The 19508-nt window shown below is 46.7% G+C and overlaps 1 protein-coding gene across 9 annotated transcripts in view; it reads right to left on the bottom strand.

Moving 5' to 3' along the window:
* Positions 1 to 19508, bottom strand: part of PAPLN (papilin, proteoglycan like sulfated glycoprotein) — a 60412-nt gene that overhangs the window by 5676 nt on the left and 35228 nt on the right. For 7 of the 9 annotated variants that reach the window (XM_035327052.1, XM_035327054.1, XM_035327053.1 and 4 more), the window contains 19 exons: positions 19274 to 19404; positions 18816 to 18939; positions 18031 to 18111; positions 17172 to 17344; positions 16461 to 16584; positions 15228 to 15354; positions 14432 to 14497; positions 12238 to 12445; positions 10202 to 10378; positions 8726 to 8882; positions 8029 to 8115; positions 7207 to 7489; positions 6959 to 7076; positions 6132 to 6261; positions 4943 to 5597; positions 4056 to 4193; positions 3082 to 3206; positions 2023 to 2161; positions 453 to 590 (listed from right to left, as the gene is read on the bottom strand). In XM_035327052.1, the coding sequence (XP_035182943.1) occupies positions 453 to 590; positions 2023 to 2161; positions 3082 to 3206; positions 4056 to 4193; positions 4943 to 5597; positions 6132 to 6261; positions 6959 to 7076; positions 7207 to 7489; positions 8029 to 8115; positions 8726 to 8882; positions 10202 to 10378; positions 12238 to 12445; positions 14432 to 14497; positions 15228 to 15354; positions 16461 to 16584; positions 17172 to 17344; positions 18031 to 18111; positions 18816 to 18939; positions 19274 to 19404 (3181 nt within the window). The remainder of the gene's footprint in view (positions 1 to 452; positions 591 to 2022; positions 2162 to 3081; positions 3207 to 4055; positions 4194 to 4942; positions 5598 to 6131; positions 6262 to 6958; positions 7077 to 7206; positions 7490 to 8028; positions 8116 to 8725; positions 8883 to 10201; positions 10379 to 12237; positions 12446 to 14431; positions 14498 to 15227; positions 15355 to 16460; positions 16585 to 17171; positions 17345 to 18030; positions 18112 to 18815; positions 18940 to 19273; positions 19405 to 19508) is intronic. The other 2 variants (XM_035327058.1, XM_035327055.1) reach the window with 1 other exon arrangement.

Here is a 19508-nt window from a genome sequence, read left to right as displayed (position 1 = left end):
CTTTTGGTTATAGCTGGTGTACTAGGAGCAGCAGGTGAAGGAAGTTGCAGGACAGCAGCACAAGAAGCTCTGGAAGTTCACTGCAGGCACCCTGATCTCTTTGTTTGTGAGGCTCTGCTCTGTTTTGCATAACAGGTAATTTTGGGCAAGCTTCCTCTTTCTGCTAATCTTGTAGGCGAACAAACTCCAGCTTTGGCTCACTTGTAGACTAGATCACAGCTGTTCACTTGCAAGCTCAATGTTCAGGCTCTGACCTGTGACTGGAGCTAGGGCAGTCAGGCAGTACCGTCTGGCCCCAACAGATGAAGCTGCCCAGCATAAAGCACAATGGGCCCTACCTGCATGGCCAGCAGAGCTGTTCCTTCGGGAAGAAAACAGGAAGGAAGGTGAGAATGGGTCTCTCCTCCCTGCAAACCTGCCGGTAGCTATGGTAGAGCCATCTTGGAGCTCACCTGGGAGAGGAGAGGGGCTGCCCATCTTTCTGCCACTCGATGGTGAGAGCTGGCGATGCTTCCACTGTGCAGGGCAGTCTGACCCTCTCCCCGATGCTGGCCTCCACCACTGAGGGCTCACTCTTATCCATTTTCAACCTGCAAAGTCCACAAGCACAGCAAAAGATGCATCAGCTTTTTCATTCAGCATCTGACCTTCAGCACAAGGCCTTTTTCACAAACCTCATTTTTTGCCTCCAATGGGAAAGGGCGGTCTCTCTGCTCCCATCAGAGCTCTGATACTTGCCATAAACAACACTCACCACCCTCAGAAAAAAAAAGCAGCCTCTATCAAATCCTGTTCCAGTTCAGCACAGTGTGGTGCTGCACTCCTGCCAGCCAACTTAACCCTTCAGGGACAGCAACCCAGAGCATCCCTCTGGCTAAAATCCTCGGAAGCATTACCAGCATAAACACACAGCAAATGGCACAAAGCGCCAGAGAATAGGGCACCAAGCAGGCTTCCCCAAGGTGCTTGTCTGGCACACAAAAACAAATATTTTGGAGGGGGCTATGACAAGCCCATTGCAATCACCTGTCTGACTGCATGCAAGGGCATCCACTGCATGCAGCAGAAAGGCCGGACAGAGGCTCTTACACCACCCATCTCCTCATGCTCTTTGCTCTCTTTCAACTACAGATAAACACCATTTCGGAAGAGAACTAAGCCATGATGTTCCCAGAGTCAAAGAAAACATCATCTCCCCAACCCCCATGTTCTGACCTGAATTCTTGATCTCAAAAAACAATACCAAAGAGCCTTAATTCAATGTTCTTAATTCAATGAATCACTTCTTTCTGCTTTTAGGCAGAAGCAGCTAAGGAGGTTACTGGAGAGTTCAGCAAATTGGCTGGGCTTTTGGTTGCAAAGTCAAAAACAGAGAGGGATCAAATACAGTCCCATTTAGTTTGGAGCCCCACCGTGCTGCATTTAAGGCAAAACCAGCTTTTACTCTCATTTCTGCAGGACCTAGAATCATCAGAGAAACAGGCAGGAAGCTACAAAGTATTCCGCCCAGTACATGAGAAGATAGTTTGAGTCAAACTGGTTTGTTCACAAAATATTTAAAATAAATGGGTGGGGGTTAAAGTATCTGAAGCTTTTTTTAAAAATATATATATATATATATACACACACACACACACTTAATGTCTATTCTGTGCTAGTTAAGCAGTTTGCACTTGCTTTGCCTTTTTTTTTCTTTCTGGCTGCACTAAGCTGAACAGCTAAAGATGCTGCCCCTGACATTTCTATATTTGTTTGAACCTGGCTCCTTTGCTGTCAGCTTCCCTGAGCATCTTTGCTCAGGGAACGCTTCTTTCAAAGGACCTTTGGGAGGACAGAAGACAGCTTGCAACCGGGATCTTTGCCTGCTCCTGTTGTCAACAGTTCAGTCTTCCTTGCCTCCCAACTGTGCCCCAGAACAGCTGACCCGGGACCTTTCCAATCTTCAGTTTTTCTACATGAAGACATGCCATATGGTTCATCAGCTGGGCACGGGGGACAAACTGTTGCTGTGTGTGAACTTACCTATACATGAATTGTGGATGCACGGAGGAGCTGGCTGCCTGCACAACCTTCCCGCCTCTGGATAGCTCTTGGTGCTGCTGATTTTCCTTGTGAAGGACCTGACCTCTCTCACCCTCTGCCAGAACAGCACTCTGGTACTCTATTCAAAATAAAATGCCATATGTGAATAAAAAGACCCTTCTTACTGTGACCTCTTGCGTAGGGTTTCTGTGAGCTTGAGAGCTTGCTGAACTGGAGCCAAGGAGCCCTTCAGCCATCTGTTTTCCGACTGACTAGTGCAGTGAGCCTGTGCAGTTGACTAATGAGAGTCACAGACCTGCAGGCAAGCACTTTTAGGCGCCTTTCTCTCCTCTGTCAGCGAGTATGTTGCAGCACCCCTTAGGCCACATTGCCTTCTGCCCTCTGAGTCGTTGCTGTGACAAGGTACACCTCAGGACTGAAGGCTGCAAGGGTGGTTTGCTGACCCATCTTTTTAGACCAGTCTTTTGTATTTTTTGGTTTTGTTTCTTAAATAAGACATAGCTTTTTCTCAACAGGGAATAATTTGTTACCCAGAAGGACTTGTTTTGGCAAAACACAAAACATAAATGCACCAACAAGGGCAGCTATGGCAAACTGGTCACATTACAGAGAGAGATGGAGGGCACGGGAAACTGCAGAAAGCCCTTTTCTGTGGCCTCCTGTCTGGGATCAGGAGGCTGCTGATGGCTCTCAGGCAGGACAACATGCTTGTTATGCTGGAAATGGGGCAGGTCACAGGCAAACCACAATTCCAGGCACAGGGTGGCTCTACAAGGGGGAAACGCTTTATGGCCGGGGCTTTATCATGACACAACGCCAGAAGTATCCATGCTACCTCCACTCTCCCTCTTGGCTCCTGTAGAGCAGAGGAGACTGGCTGCGTGACCTCAGGACACCATTGCTATGGAGCAAAGGCAACGCCGCTAGCACAGCGTGGAAGTTTGCTCCTGCGATCGGCTTTATTGCCCCTGTTGCCAGTGTCTGTTAACGGGGAGCCCTGAGCTACCTCTCTCTGGTCTCAAGCAGAAGATAAATCACCTATGATCTGTAACTGAATCTGCCGTCTCTCCGTCCTCCCATCAGGAATGAGGCACGTGTAAGTCCCGGCGTCCTCTGGCTTGCTGTGGCTGATAACTAAGGAGCTGTCGGACTGGTAGGTGTGCCTGCAACAGGAGCAGGGATTAACTGCCTCTGCCTGGCCAAGGCAGAGCACCCTTCCAGCTGATGTTGAAGAAATCACCAGCATGTAGTGCCCTCCCCGGCTTAGAAACAACAAAACGCTGTTGACCACAAAGGGGTCACAGGCAGGGGAAATAACTGCAGCAGAAAGGAGGTCAGGAACAGAGAGGAAACTGAGATGGGAAAATAGGGAAATGCTTTCAGTGATCCTCTCCCATGAGGAGGGAAATTGCCCTTCCAGGCAGGAGCTTGAGGCCCAGCAGTCATTTGCAAACATAAAAGCAGAACTTGGCTTTTCTTAACAACTGTGATTTTCATAACAAAAAGTGACTCTCTGGAACCAAACTGTTGCAGGAAACAGACTTCCCAGGACAAAAGGCTTTAAAAATGCTTTTAAAAGCATTGCATTTTAGATGACAGTACCAGAAAATTCCAGCCAGAGGAACTTACTTGGCTATGAGCTTCACCCTGGACTACTTAGTGCTGACCAAGAAGAATCCCACACAGCCAATGTTTTTCTGTGTAACTGACCACAAGGCAAATCATTGTAAGGGGGCAGAACAAGTGCTGCCCCAAAACACTGCCCAGTGCCTCAGTACCGCTGCAGAGTGTATCTCCCTCTGCCATGCACAAGCCAGGTGGACAGCTCATCAGCTCATGTTCAGGGTGCTCTTATGTCAATACATGAGCTTGTTCCATTATCAATCCCTTTTTTTTTTTTTCCCCAAACAATGTTAACAATGAGAATACGAAGGAAGTGGGCAAACATTTAAGCATATTTGGCACTCTACTCAGCAATGACTGAACTCTACAGTGAAGGGAGCTGAGCTCACCTGTCAGAGGAGACTGGTCGGCCATCCTTCCTCCACTCCACTCTGGAGAAGGGAGACATGCCTGTCTTGCAGACCAGCTGGATGTTTTGTCCCATGACTGCTGTCACAAGAGAGTGCTTGGCTTCATCCAGAATGGCTCTTAAAAGAGAAAGTGATTCCATTAGCACCTCTGCTGCCTACTCTCCTCTGGGTCCTCTAACGTGGCTATGGGTGAGTCACAGTTACAGTGCAAAGCAGCACTGGATGCCCATTTAGCCCTGAACAGATGTGCCCTGTAACATGGGGAGCCTCTCCTACACAACAAAGGCTGGTCTGGACAGACCAAATGCTACAAGAAATCCAGGAAGACAGACACAGCCATATAACCTCTCCTCTGAGAACTATGCTCAGCTCAGCAGACAGACACAGATCCACTGCAGACACAAACAGATCTAACCCTAGGCAATCCTGATTTTCAGGGTGATGCTGCCTGGATCCTGACCCAAACTCTGCATTTTAAAGTCTTCCCCAGAACAACCCCCTGCTGCTCTATGCAGTGCTGAGATAAAGGCTCTGAAGACAGAGAGTCAGATAAATTTATTGGTCAGAACAAGCAAACCACCTATGGATTTTCATTTACAGTAGAGGAATGCCTTCCAGACAAGGGCCCCAGCATCCTGCAGTCTTTTCTCACGCACTACTTCCAGTGCTGTCAGAGAGCAATGAGAGTGCAAGGAATGGGAAAGCAGATTAACTCCAGGGCCTGGATAACTTGATTTACCATAGGGACACATTTTATAGCCAATCTGTTGCGTGGCTAGCTGGTCCTGGCTGGGTTTATGCTTCCACTGCAGAGGAAGCTGCACTGATGCTTCACAATGAGTGGGCATAAAAGAGAAAAAAATCACCTGTGCAGACCCCGTGCTGGGAGTGAGTCTGCAGACACCTGGTGCCCCAAGCCCTCCGTTACGGAAGCATCTGCTCCAAAAGCCTTATGCCACAGCTTGCCTTCATGTGGCAGCACCTGCTGGCCACTGCTGCTCTGCCTCTCTGAGGGCCCAGGCACTGCTGTTTCCGACACCAAGTGCAGCTGGCTCAAGCTGTTCAATCGACTTTGCTGGGTGCCCCAGCGCTGGCTCTCCAGCACACCAGTCCTTTGCACAGTCTCTGGCAGCACCTCACTCCTCCAGCTGTCCCCTCCATTTCTGTTCCATGGGGGCTGTAAAGCCCCATGGGCTCTTCCTGCTTGGCTCTGACTTGCAGACTCTCTCGGTGGTGGCTGCTGCTGACCCCGAGAGTTCCCTGTGTGAGAACTGGAGCCGGCATCCTGCTGCTGCAGGGCTCCTGTGCCAGAATAGGGCTGGTGCGCCAGGGGACTGACCCCCGCAGAGTTGTGGCATACTCTCATGCACTCCTCCTCCGAGGCAAAGCTGTTTTTATTGCCATGACAGCCGCCGTACCAAAAGCGGTTGCACTTGCCAACGACAGTCACAAAGTACCAGCGAGTGGTCCAGTTCGCACAGGGGCCATGGGCACTGGGCAGCAGGCATATGATGGGATATGCTACCAAAAAGAGCAGAACAGAAGGACATATGAGGGCTAAGAAACACAAAGGTCCAGATGCTTCAACCATCTACCCAAACGATCTAATGGGCCTTGTGGGCAGAGTGCTGATGGGAAGGTAGGAACACCTGAATTTAGCATCCAGCTCTGCTTTTAAATTGGGCAGCTGCTCTGATGTCTCCTTCAGCCCTTGTTTTTCTACTGGTAGAAGAGGAGCACTCAAGGCTGTATCAGGTTGTCTTCCCAGGGGGAAACAGCTCACTGGAAATCCTACAGACTGACAGAGATTAACATACACAGAGTTCTGTCCAAATATCAAAAGAGGACAACAAGAATTTCTGTGGTAGCTAACTGAAACATTTGGCAGCTTTTCTACATCCCCTCTCCCAGCCACCAGGCTGGATTCCTTTTCAAGGAGAGCATTTACTGTAATTTACAGAGAGCAGAACCTCTGCACAGGAAGTTTCCATACGCTATTGAATTCTGTGTGACTCTTCCCATGTTTCTAACCAAAGAAGCCAAAGCATCACTTACGGTAGTTGGGCCTGTTGAGACATCCTTCCCCTTGAGGACCCGAAGCTGAAGCGACATTGTCAAAACAGCAGCCGTACACTGAGCTGCGGCACTCGCCCGAGGGGTGCTGCTGCAACAAGGCTTGGCTTGCCTTAGAGATAGGAATTGAAAGCCGAAAGTTATCATGTGTACAGGAGGACAGTGGCACATGCAAGGCACAGTGTCCAAGCTGTTGGCTGCGGAAGGCCAGCCGTTAGAGGAGCCGCTATTCATTTGTTTGCCTCCTGGAGGCTTTTGTGCTGGCAAGGGGTGGGAAACTTGGCTGTTGGCCATGGAGACAGTGCTGCAGCTCTTTGCAAAACACACCAAGCCAGCCAGCAGCAGGCCAGCTTTTTCATCTGGCTCCTCCGTACACCCCAAACCGTTAGAGATGAATTTCCTCCCTGAATATTTTACCCTCAATTAGTCTGCAGAGACAACTAACAAGGGCAATTATTAGTGCCATGTTCTTTCCTGTTTTCTCTCCTAGAAATTGGATGGCAAGTTTCTGACAGACAGAAATCTCATTACTCATGACTATTCAGCCAGTTCTATGCAAGATGTTCCTCTCCTTCTCAGACAGCTCCCGACCACCTACTCTGTCCCCTGCTGAAAGAGGATCACAAGTGGGTGCCCCATATTGAACAGGAATGAAGTGGGCCAAAGGGCCAGATGCCCTTGAGTATTGGTTCTCCAGCATTACTGGCAGAGATGAAGCAGAACAGAAGCCCATAATCTGAGTCATCAGGGTCAAATACAAATCTTCACATCTGATGGAGTGCTAAAACCCAAAGGGCTTTTGTACTTACTGTCGGAGCAGCTGCAGCGAGCCGATTTCTGCTCATTTGAGCCTCACGGTTGTACTGTGGGCATCCCATGTTGTTCAGACCTTGAGCAGCTGATACTCCATCCGGACAGCATCCATACCTACAGACAGAAGGCAGAAGGGCTGCAGCAATACCTGACCTGCCTGGTTCAACAGGCACAGGCTGTAAATTTCAGCAGGCCTCCAGGAAAGGCAGCGCCTCCCTGTTCAGGCCTATCTACTTCCAGCTACCTGTTTTGGTGACAGCTGCTGGAGGGACAACTTCTCCCCAAAGGGCCTGAAGCCGGAGTGCGTCCATCTGGACAGCAGCCGTGTAGGCTCCGATGACAGTCCTGAGAGCCAGTCCCTGCAGTGGGGTACTGAGGGAAGCTGAGCTGATGGGAATTTGACGAGTGTGACTGGGATTCCCAGCGAACAGGCAACAAGTTGATGCCACGGTCCTCAGTGGACTGGATGTGGTGATTCCCAGAGGTACTGTGGACTGTGGAGCTCCCAGCGAGCATCCTTCCAGAATCTGGGAAGATAACTCCTTAGAGCATGCGGGCAAGCAATGAAATCTAGGCAGTTTTCTTAATCTCTGCTCTTTTTCCTTTTACCTGCCTAAGGCTATGGGGCAAGCTTTTCTGTATCAAGGTTTCACCTGAATACGTGTCTTCCAGCCCATCTTTCTGGATTTGGTTGTCCAGAGGTTTTTTTGCTCACTGGTGTAAGCATTCTTCCTGCATTCCCATGAGAAATCACCAGCCACATTACTGTGGTCCCCTTGCAGCATGACTTATAATCTGCTTTGGGCAGCATTTCTCTCAGGCAGCATTTACATCATGCTGCCAGAACCTGGGATGTAAATACTGTACAGAGTCTGCTGCATGCACAGAATCAGATATTGTTCACTATTGGTGTAAAAGAATCTATAATTTAACCCTGGCTCCAGGAATTTCTAGAAGCCCGTGAAAAGAACAAGAGAAAGGAAGAAAAGGAGGAATCTTCCCCTTACCACACCCTGTTTCAAGTCCACCATCACCAAAACCCCAAACAAACAAAATTCTTCTGAACCTGTGGCAGGGCCGGTTGGGTTGTAACGTGTCAGCAAGGACTGGCGAGTGACATCATATCCCATAGTGTCCTGCATGCTGGGGACCTCTGCAAACAGACATACGCAAAGTAAGTGCAGTTAGTCCAACTATGCTCAAATAATTGCAAATGCATCCAGAATGCAACAGGAGACTAAAATTGATGAAGATGCATCTCTTCTTCCAGAACAGCTGTCGATCAGCATTTGGATTCAATTGGACTGTCAGGACAGCTAGTTGCAACATGCAGGCAGGCAAAAGTTGCCATTTTGGCTCTGGCATGAAGACAATACAGGCAAGCAAAGTCTTCTAAACAGCTGTGCCTCCTTTATAGGTGATCCACAACAGGATGAGAGTTGGCTATAGTTTCTAGCTACTGTGCCTGCTCAGGGTGCCCATCCTTCTTAACGCTGGGAGCCCTGGGGTCAGTCTGCAGTACAAACTAGGACAGAGCTATCACAAATACTGAATTCAAAATGGACACACATTAATATTAAGCCTGTTACATACATTTCAAACAGTGCGAGTACTGGGACTCTGAAGATGTGTGCAAAACGTGAATGTATAGGACAGAGGCAGGCAGGGAGCTGAGAACCCAAGCTTGTGCAGACTCTAGGGAATTTCTACTCCTACAGCAGAAGCATCTTAGAGAAAGCTGGGTGTCTGTCAATACCACTCACGCTGTGGCAGGTAGCAGGGCTGCATGTTGCAGCTTCCCAGGGTGGCTGGTTTCTGTGGCTGGATGGCTTTGCATATCTCAGCACTGTAGAATTTGGAGTCACCGTCAGCACAGATAACTTGGCGGGTCCGGATGCCTGAATTGCAGCTCTTTGAGCACTTGGGCACAGAGACAAGGCAAGTGAGCAGGAACCAGAGTCAGAATGCAGAAACCCCACAGCCCAGAAGTGGGGAACAGCTGTGTGATTAGCTGCAGGCTGAGCACAGCTTCCTCCACCAAGACAAGGCAAACAACACTTCAGCTGGATTTATCTGAACAGTTACTCTAAGCTATTTTACCAAATGTTGCACTCAGCCCTGAAGCATTAGGCTCCAAGCCATGCTCACTCTGTAACATCCAGATGAGCTGCTATTACCAACAGTGGTATGGCAAGGAGTTGGAATAAGCAGCAGGAGTGGATCGTTTCAGCCTGGCCTGAAGGCATTTCAGTACTACTGGGATACACCAGCTGTGAGGTCAGTTCTGAACTCTGCATTCCAAACAACAGGCACCACTTCAGAACAGGAAAGCAAATGGGTGACTTTCTTGTAAGCAGCTAACTGCAGTTCCTCTCACTGGAAGCTGTGGATGAAGAGAGTAATGAGCAGAACCTCGGGGTGGGGAGGGCTGTGGAGAGGATGCGGTAGCAGGGTAACCAGCCTGCTCATGGCAAGCTTTACAAACTTTGGGAAGGTATTTCTTTCTGTTATTCAGATGCAGGTAGGAGCCCTTCTGATATTGGGAAGCCTGAGGCCAGGAAAGATCAGATTAAGGTATGCAACATTTTTAGCTGTTATTAAAACAGCCTACATCACACAGAGAACCAGATGTAATATGTTTTAACTCAGAACTAGCTGGTCTGACTAGCATAGAAGGGGACAAGCGTGTTTGGAAGTAACATGATGCACTGGATCTGTCCCTCTCTCTTCTCTCCCAGCACTTTTCCCAGGCTGAAAACAGTCTGGCTCCCTCCACAAAGACAAGACTAATCCAGCTGAAGAACAGTTTATCTGAACAATTACAAAAAAATAGTTTAAAACATTTCATCCAGTGTGATGACCAGTCCTGCAGCCTGTGGCTCTAAGCCATACTCAGAGAGCAGCTTCGCTATCCACATCAATGGAGCGAAGAATTGGGAATAAGCAGCAGGAGTGGATTGTTTCTGTTTATTGGCTGCATTTTGCTACTGTCACAGAAACTATAATCTCCCCCTTCAAGAAGGATTTATTTTTGTAGCAGCTGCAAACAAAGCAGGCAACAGATTAACTGGAGCATTACTAGTGCCAGTTACAATGCAACCCTGAGCCAAGGGACTGGTAATGAAGCAGTACATACTCCCAGCCTCAGCCAATGTGCACACTGCACTGATTAAAGCTTGTTTGCAAGGAACACAGCGATATAATCAGTTATTCCTGAACCATAGAAGTGTGATGCTCACCAGGCCCCAGTCTCCAATGTGCCAGCCGATTTCCTGGATGCAGTTCTCCTTAAGGCAGGGCTGGGTGGCTGGTGGCTTTGGCTCCATTAGGCAAGCGAAGTCCCGAGCTTGAGAGCCCTGCTGTGTTCTGCAGGTGACAGTCCGGGTCCGGACTCCTTCCCCACAGCTGGCTGAGCACTGCAGAAAGGGGCACAACAGGTAAAAGAAAGCATGCATTTTCTGCTTCCACTCCCAGGCTGCGGACCTCAGCATTAGGGCAGTATACCATTTTGGGAATGCCTAAAACAAGAAACCATCATAAAAATAATCTTCTTGCATGGGAATTAGAGTAGTTTTTTAGGCCGTAGAAGAGACAATAAGGCATGGTGGGTAAGATCTAGGGGATTTAGAGCTCACAGGATGATTTTGGCCTAGTTACATAATTTCTCTTGCTCTCTACCAAAGAAGTCATGGAGAATCGTTTTGGAAAAATAGCAGTACTGCACTAAGAACACTGAGAACAATAAATGGTAGAAGATACCTGGAACCAGTCTATGGCAGGGGGGTTGGAACTAGATGATCTTTAAGGTTCCTTCCAACCAGAGCCATTTTATGATTCTATTATTCTAACCTAACTATATTTACTCCTGATTAAAGTCAGCTAAAAATAAACAATTCAAAGGCAAATAAAAAGATTAAGTTATTGTATCACATCTTTTTCCTGAAGACCTTGTGCTGCTTTTTATGCTGTGTAGCTGTGAGAAAGATTCTTTTTATAAAGGTAACTGGAATGTGATATTTTCAATGCCCTGTTTAATTTACAGTGGTTTTGGCTGGAATCCAGCCTGCTTCTCCATGAGTTACTAAGATCTCCTACAGAGAAGACTTGGGAGCAGTTTGAATAGCTTTATATGAGCCTTTCAGCTGAATTTCCATCAGTCATTTACTAGAGTGACCTTGTATCTCCAAGAGTACATGAAACTCAGTTGCTTTTGGGAACACCAGAATGAATCACTTAGGAATCACTTCATAAGAGCATGTCACTTTATGCCTTCCTCAAACAGTGCTCTCGTTCTACAACCCTGAATCCATCTTAGTATTCACACCTGACATCTGATGAGAGGAGAAAAAAAAAATTTTTAAAGATTTTACAGTCTAGGTTATAGTGCCTCAGAGTTGCATTTTATGTTCTGCACTACTCAGACAAAGAATTACCAAAAGATTGTAAATCAAACGTTGCAAGCATACATGTACTTCTTTCAAAAGACAAAAATTCTCTTGTGCTTTAGGGACTCAGTAGATGCACTTCAATGATACTACCTTTACTTTCTAAGACTTTTGAATGCAAGATGTCTTCTATGTGCATGGCTGGCAGCACTGAGCACATCCTGTTTGAGGGGTTTCCTCTCCTGTAGATTCAAATTCACACAGGCAACAAAAACACACGCTGCAGCCGTGTCCAGAGATGCCTTGGACTGATGCAGAGCCTACAGCACACAGCAGGTCACCAGCAGTTCAGGAGCATCTTGCTTACTGACTGTTGTGATTTAGTACTGCTGTCCAAAGGCTAGTAATGCTGAGGCAGCAATATGCATGGAAACAGCCCAAGTGGGAGCCATGAGCTCCTGTTTTACAGAGGAGAGAGTTACTGCACATCATCAACTGAGGGAGAGCAGCTCTTGCGCCTGCCCTCCACCTTCACCAGGCCTTCCTCAGAAACTCAGCAAGGTCTGGTGGATCTGATAAAATTACAGAAGTGGGGAAAGGACTGGGAGACTGGAGAAGAGAGCAAGCATGTGATGAGAGAAACAAGGGTGCGAGGTCATGAACAGCTTTGAGGAACAAGAACAAATTTATAGGAAGGCAGAGCTGACAGCAACCTCGAGAACTTGTTTTGAGGATAGCAGGGACAAGTCTTGTACCTCTGCCTGTTACCTATCCAGGGACACACACCTTTTACAGTCCCATAAAAGATGCCTGCCTCTTTACCCCCAAGCTTTGGCAGATCTTCCTCCAGTAGAAGCATAATGGCAGTTGGCTCCCCCAAACACACACACCTCTGACCAGGGACCTGTGCTCCAGGTTGCACACTGTCTCATGTTGCAGGGCTGACTGCTGCGAGGCTGCTGTGCAAAGGCCATACACTCAGCGTTGTCCACGACTCCTTGGGAGCTCTGGCCATCAAACGCCACACAGTAAACGGAGCGAGTCTGGGTGCCTCCACCACAGGTAGCTGAGCAGGGTCCCCACTCCCCCGTTGTCCACCTGCAGGTCACAGAATGGAGCAAACAAATAATGGCCCAGCTAAACTGCCCAGAGACACAAGGGAAGTCAGTGTCACGTCTCTGTTGCAGTCAGACAAGGAAAACATCTATTTGCAGAAGAGTGTCAGAGGCAAGCTCCCATTTCACCAAGCGCTGCCCAGCTGAATTGGCAATGCAGAGTAGTCTCACCCCAGAGGCAAATCCCCAGCTACTAAGCACTTGTTACTTGGGAATTGCACAGCTCTCCATGAGGGGAAAGATTTCTCTCCATGGCTTTTGGTCTCCTGACACTTACAAAAATATTATGTCTGGAATGGAACACCAAAGGGAAAGAAAAAAATAAACAAACAAAAGGAAAACAATCCAGAGCAGCTAAAAGAAAAGCAGTCCACAGTAGTATAACTACCCGTTATGCTCCAGCCACTAACAGAAACAGAAAACATCACCAAACTAACAGACTGACAGACCCAATAGAAAGTTGTTTTATTCCTCCCACTGTCTAAATTATCTAATGGAAGCACACACACACAAAAAAAACAAACAACAACAACAAACAACTAATTAGATTTTGTCCTGTGTTTGGTTACTGAAGCTGTTATGGAAATGTTACATCCTTGCTAACAGAAGGTGAAATATCCACAAAACGATCATGCTGGATGCTAAAATACTTGTCCTTGTCTGTTCCTGTTTCTTGGTGCTGCCCAGGTGGCTGGGAGCACAGCTTGTGTAGCCTGGCTTCAGGGACAGCATGATGTTTCATTCCAGACTCCAGTGTGGGGTGCAGTCAAAAGGCACTAGTGATGCAAAGGGGACACCACAGTGGTTTGCTGTCCTCTCTTTCCATCACATAAGCCCCAGCCAGAGAGTGAAGGCAGTTGATGTTTTCTCCGCTACCCTTCCAGTTGCTGCCCTGGCCTGCTCTCATCACTCTTGGACTGAGTTTCAGTCAGCCAATTCATATTCTCACCCTACCAGAAACTCCACAGCAATGTTCATCTCCTGAAGATACTCTTCTCTACTGCTAAAGATGCACACACCAGCCCAAAACTGAACACCATTTACCATAAAATAAGACATTCCCTTTGGAAAGGGAATTACTACTTCAAGTACAAGCCACTTAGAGTGTTGTGGTTACTGGATTCAAAACAAATTCATCAATTGAGATTTTTCAGGGGTTCCAAAGGGGCTGAAAAAAAAAAAAAAAAAAAAAAAGAACCTCTATTCTGCCTCCTGTAAAGCAAGTGTACAGCATTAGAAAGGCTGTATCAACTGGACAGACTCATCTATGGCTTCCTTCAATTGCCAGCCAAGACATCTTCTCTGACATGTGTTTCAAGTCCTTTGTAAGACAAGGTCAGCCATAAGGATAGGGCCATCATCAGAGGCAAGTCTTAAACTACAGCAGTTTGCTGGGCAGCACTCGTTTTGCCTTTGATCTTTTTTTACTCCTAATACCTCGCTGTACATTGTAAGTATTGTATCTGTCACATCCTTGCACTCATTACAGTATATAGGCAGTTTTCTGCATGATATGGGTCCTATGCCAAGAAAAGAAGAGCTTTTGAAGAACTCTGAGGCTTTTCCATGGCACACTGGAATTTTGGCCAATGTTTCAACAGCCCTAATTCATCATGCTCTTTTTCCTTTGTTACTTATCTTGATTAACCAAACAAAAAAAAATCCAGAACATTTCTTTACCTCTCTAGCCTAATTCCAGAGAAAAAGCAATAATTATTTAGCCAAAAGCTATGAAGAAACTGTCCCCTAAAAGTGAGGTTACCAGGACCACTCAGAACCACCTAAGCAAAGCTTAGCCAGCCAGCACCCTCCACCATCATTTTCATTGCCAAGAATCAAAAGCAATGCACCACCTGCTACCACCAGTGCCAGAGGAAAGCCCCCACATCTTCCAGTAGGCAACTAGGTGGAGAACTAGGAGCAGAAGAGAGCAGCTGCCTTCCTGTGCTTTCTGTAGTCTCCTCATTACCTCTTCCTCTGAGAGCTCGGTGCTCCAGTGTGGCTCCAGGCTTGTGGTGGATAGATGTAAGAAGTCCTTTATACACAGAACAAAGGATTTAAAGCACTTAAAGCAAGTAGCTAGGGGCTACCATGTAGCCCCTACCATTCAGAAATGCACCGTTTTTCAGGTGCCCTCTTGCCCACAACAGCACACTCACAGGCCTCCACAATACACACCAGATACGCAGTGAGATATGCAGTTGAGGCTCTGGTTACCTGTCTGGATGCCCATAAGAGCCAAGCAAAGCCAACTGCAAAGCTATGTAAGCAAGGGACAAAGGTGAAATGGTTCAGTAAAGGGATCTGAAAAAGCTAGAGAAGGAATAGATTCCAGGATTCATCCCTTTTGAAGAGCAAGGACACTCAAAATACAGAAATGACATGAAATTATACTGGCTCAGACCTACTCGTCCTTTTTTTTTTTTTTTTTTTTTTGTAAGCTCCACTTGAAGAGAACAAAAACCACAGAATCTGTTTCCTATGTCCTATATGGGCTAGCAGACTATCTTCCACAATCAGATGCTAGAAAGAAAATGTAATTGATCTAGGAAATGAACATAAGACATACCAAGCCCTTTTGCACATAAAAATGCTCGTTATAGTGTTAACATCACTACCCTTTTTCTTGGGCTTTCTCTAAGAAGTGAAACATTTCCTTGGAGAGCACCATGCTGGAAGGTGGTAGTGAGAGGGTAATTCTTTTTCCTGGCTCCAAAAGCACCTCAGGAAGAAGTTAGAGACCAGAAATTGAAAGGAAATCTTACCGTTTTGTCTGGGGACAAGTCTGATGGCCACATGTCCGGTTATTGTCTGGTTGTGGTTTATTCCTGCACATATAGTCTGGATAAATTTCATTGTCAATGGTACAAAACACCAAACGGGATTGGAAACCTAAAGGAGAAACAAGAGTGTGTCCTGACTTATGTTTGAAATAACAGTGGTGTTGCCAAGACAAGATCCTGAAGTAGTGCAGAATTCATACCTGCACCCATCAACCTGTAAAGAAGTCTGGTGCAGCTCTTGGCCTGTCACTACATGTATGAATGATGCCTATCCACAGTACCTGAGTCCACTGGAAATGTAGAAGAAAGAGACAGAATAGTTCTGTGCAGCTTAGGGGCTTTTTCCTGTTATTTGAGTGGATTGTGACTCAGAAGAGAAGTGCCACGTCCATATATTGCTTATTAAGGAATGCTGCTTGGTGTGTGCAGTGTGCAGCAGCAGATCTGTGGACCTCCCATTAGACCCAGAAGATTAATCTTGTAAAGAGTAGACACTGGAGAAAAATTTGCAACTCTTCATGCTTTCTACAGGATGAGAGCAGCCAGCAAAGACAACATCAGCTCCTACAACCACAGCATGGCAAAAGTTACTGAAATGACCATCAGCACAGAAGACCAGAAGAAACAGATAGCAGTTCTAAAGACCATTTAGCTGAAGATTTTTGGCTTGATTGTTGTTTTTGTTTGTTGATTTGTTTTTTAGCTTAAAATCCATAGCTTTGCTTACAGAAGAAGCTGCAAACTGAACATGTTGTGACACCCCAGGAGATCCAACAATCTATCCCCTCAGAGAGAGGGAATCTTGAAGGCTATGATAGAGGTATAAAGGTATGATGAAACTCAGTTTTGTAGGCCAGGTCAGCTTGGAGAAGACCTCTCAAGTAGTTGAAAAGGCCTGAAAAGGACACAGAAGTGAAGCTGAACAAAACAAAACAAAGGTAATTCATGAAGAGTCTTGACAGATCCTAGTAACCAGTCTGAAGACTAAGATGTGAGATAAGACAGGACAATGCAAGAAGCACAGTCCTCTTGTGATTCCATGTGTGACTCTCCCTTGACAAAACCTTAACGGCCCCCTGTAGAGATCTGTGCTGTCTTCCAGCAGGAAACCACTGAGAAGCAGCTGCAGAGGGCAGCACGCAGTCACACAGTGTCTTCAGGGTGTGCATATAAACCCCGAACCAACCTGCCAGAGACCATGCCCTGTCCCCTTACCTCCTCCACACTCAGAGCTGCACTCACTCCATGAACTGTAACTCCAGCTGTAACCTGAGGTCTGTCCTTGCACGGGCAGGTAGTATTCGTACTGCACCCCTGGGTTTGGCTCCTGACTGATGAGCTATGAAAGCATGGGATAAAGTCAAGGAAATAGCAGCAGCACTTTTTCCCCTTCACAGCATTTCCCCATCGTGCCTGAGGGTTCAAGCTGACTTGCTTCCCTCCAGTACAAGGAGCACTTATTCTCTAGACTGTATTTTCTCCTTGCCTTCTATGATGTTCTAGGGAGCATCATGTTTCATAGAAGGGTGCATTCATTTATCTCATAGGCAGATCTACATGCTCTGTAACAGTAATGCCCTGACCTGGCCTACAGCACACCATAACGTGCACTGCCGTAGAGCCTATCCCTCCTCCAACCCCATTCTGTGCTGACTCTCCTCTTAAAGTCAGAACTCAAGGCAACAGGCAAGAGGCTAACATCAAGCCTTGCCCTGCTCCTCCCTGGGCAACAGAACCATGTGATAACTACAAGAAAAACACCTAGGGTCTTAAGGGTCTACAGCTTTGCAAGGCTCCTAGGAGCCCAGTTACTCTTCTGTAGTCTTTCCCATGTAGTCCCCATCAATACACTCCCACTACAAAAAGCAAGGGCTGCTACGCAAAGCAAGAGAGCGAGTATCAGTGGGGACCGGCACAGCCACTTACCTCAATGATTAAGGGTTCTGTGGTAGGGCCCCTGGCATGGAGGAGCTCTGGGGCCAGATCACCTTCTGAGCCACGGTCATAATGCATAACTGTGCTAGCTATGTGCAGAGCTCGGCTGAAGTCAATTGTCCAGTGCCCATTCAGATAATACTCCCCTCTCACGTTCTTGACAGCTGGACAAACCCACATGCCAGAGAAGAAAAGTAAATTAACACACCTATAACTTAAATCCTGGTTCTAGATTCTGCAAGACTGCCTGCTCTAGACTTTCAGGGTACTGGCAACCCACAGAGCTCTCAGCTCCACCATTTGAGCCCCAGCTCCTTTGCATCAGTATTGCAATCCTCTGAAGTGTGGTGACAATCCAATAAGGCAGCATCTACCAACTCAGCAAAAAATAATATACCAAAAGAGGACCATAAGAATTCAACATAGGTGCTTCTGTTTTCAGTTAATACTCAATCACAGGTGCAGCAAATAAAGGTGAACATCATCCTCCAACAATGCTGAACCCCCTCTAGTGTTTTCTTGCCAGAAGCTGCTCCGTGTTCAGACAATTCTTGCCAGCTCTGCTGCAGAGAAAGCAGTCTCATGTTGCACAGCCAAATCCCTCCAGCATATTCCTGTCCTGTCTCTACCTTTACCATTTAGTCACTGAAAATGAGGTAAACCTGAAGCTCAGAGCTGAGCATCACTGACACATCAAAGACACTCAACATTCAGATCATGATTTTCGAAGTATTTTTTCCTCTGCCATATCAAGCTCTCAAGGCCCAAAGCCCATTGGACCTGAAAACCAGATTTTAATGCAGTCTGGAGTCCAAATGGACTGAAACACAGGTTCTGATACCAGCCTTACCCAAGAAGTTCCTGCTGGGCATAACCTCCTTAATTTGGATGCTGGTGGCTCCCACAGGAATGATAAAAATTTGATTGTACCCTGAAGAAAAATGAAAGAGATTATTCAATATCTATCTGTGGATATCAAAAAGTCACACTTCTGTGCCAATAATTCTCCCAGTTTCATTAGTGCCTGAACAACTGGATGAGCTTTATGACGGTGGTTTGAAGTATTTCAGCTGCCATTTTATCCACATTCTGAATAGTTTCACCAAAAACTCTCAAGAGGCCAGTTCATGTGCATAAAGCTGCAACTCCACCTCAGAAAAGTAAGCACAGGGGCCAGTGAAAAAAAAAAAAAAAAAAAAGCTTTTAAAACCTTTAGGATTTCAGCAAGTTTCATTGGCCAAATGCAGAAGATGCAGTCCCATTTCTAGCCTTGCAGAAATTCTGGTGGGGCTGTCAAGACACTGGGTAGGGGGATAGTCTTATGAAGGAGATATACAGAAACATTCATATGGTACATGTATAGCACTTGCTGAATCTGTGAAAGATACCAGCAGTATGGCAAGTAAATTAGACTATACTGAGACTAAGGAAGTGATTCCCAGGGTAAGGCAATCAATACACTCTCTGATGGTAGAGCAGCTAAAGAGCCGCATGCCACACTAACATTTCAAGTGAACACTCAAGCTTGCCTACATCAATAATGTGAGCAGGTGTTCCCACCAGCCCTTATGGAAGCTTCAGTTCAGGTTTAATTCTTCCCTTCTCACCTGCCTGAACTACCCAGATCATTTGTACCTTTGGGAAGGTTGGGCACATCAAAAGTGCCCTTCACACCATAGCAGGTGCTGCCATCTCCTCCACACTGTAGGCACTTATCCTCCTTCTTGGCAGATTCCAGTACGTTATCGCAGCCAACGGCCTGCCAGAGCACAGGGGCATTGATATGAATAAACCATAATGATGAGGGAAAGAAAGAAAAAATGGCCAAATGTTGGATTGATTTCATCAGAAAACATGAATCTAGGGAGTCTGGGAAGCTAGGGAAGGAGTTGTCAGGGGAAGGACAGAGTTGGCATCTTCTGTTTCACTTCCAGAGACAGACAGATAAGAGCTGTTAACACGTTCCTCAAAACCTCAGAAATTGAATGAATGCACTTTTCAGGTATTATTATGAAGGGCCAAGAAGAACAAAGAAAGCACCTGAAAGACTGACAGAAACAATGGTAAAGGAAGGAAACAACATGATGACTCACCTGACAAACACCCTCTACACAGATATCCCGCTTGCCAGGTTCACAGGTAGTCCCATCTACCACAGCTTCCTTGTGCCTGTAGTAGAAGTTTTCTCCCTTGGGAATACAGTTTAACTCACATTTATTAGGTGCTGGCAGGAGAGAAAAAACAAACATTACATACCACGGCTTGCTAATGCATCAGGAGCCTGGTATTATATCCCAAGAGCAGAAACAGAGGGGTGGACTAATATTA

This window comes from Oxyura jamaicensis, chromosome 5 (assembly GCF_011077185.1).
Source record: "Oxyura jamaicensis isolate SHBP4307 breed ruddy duck chromosome 5, BPBGC_Ojam_1.0, whole genome shotgun sequence".
Lineage (NCBI taxonomy): Eukaryota > Metazoa > Chordata > Aves > Anseriformes > Anatidae > Oxyura > Oxyura jamaicensis.
This window is presented reverse-complemented; position numbering and strand designations above follow the sequence as displayed.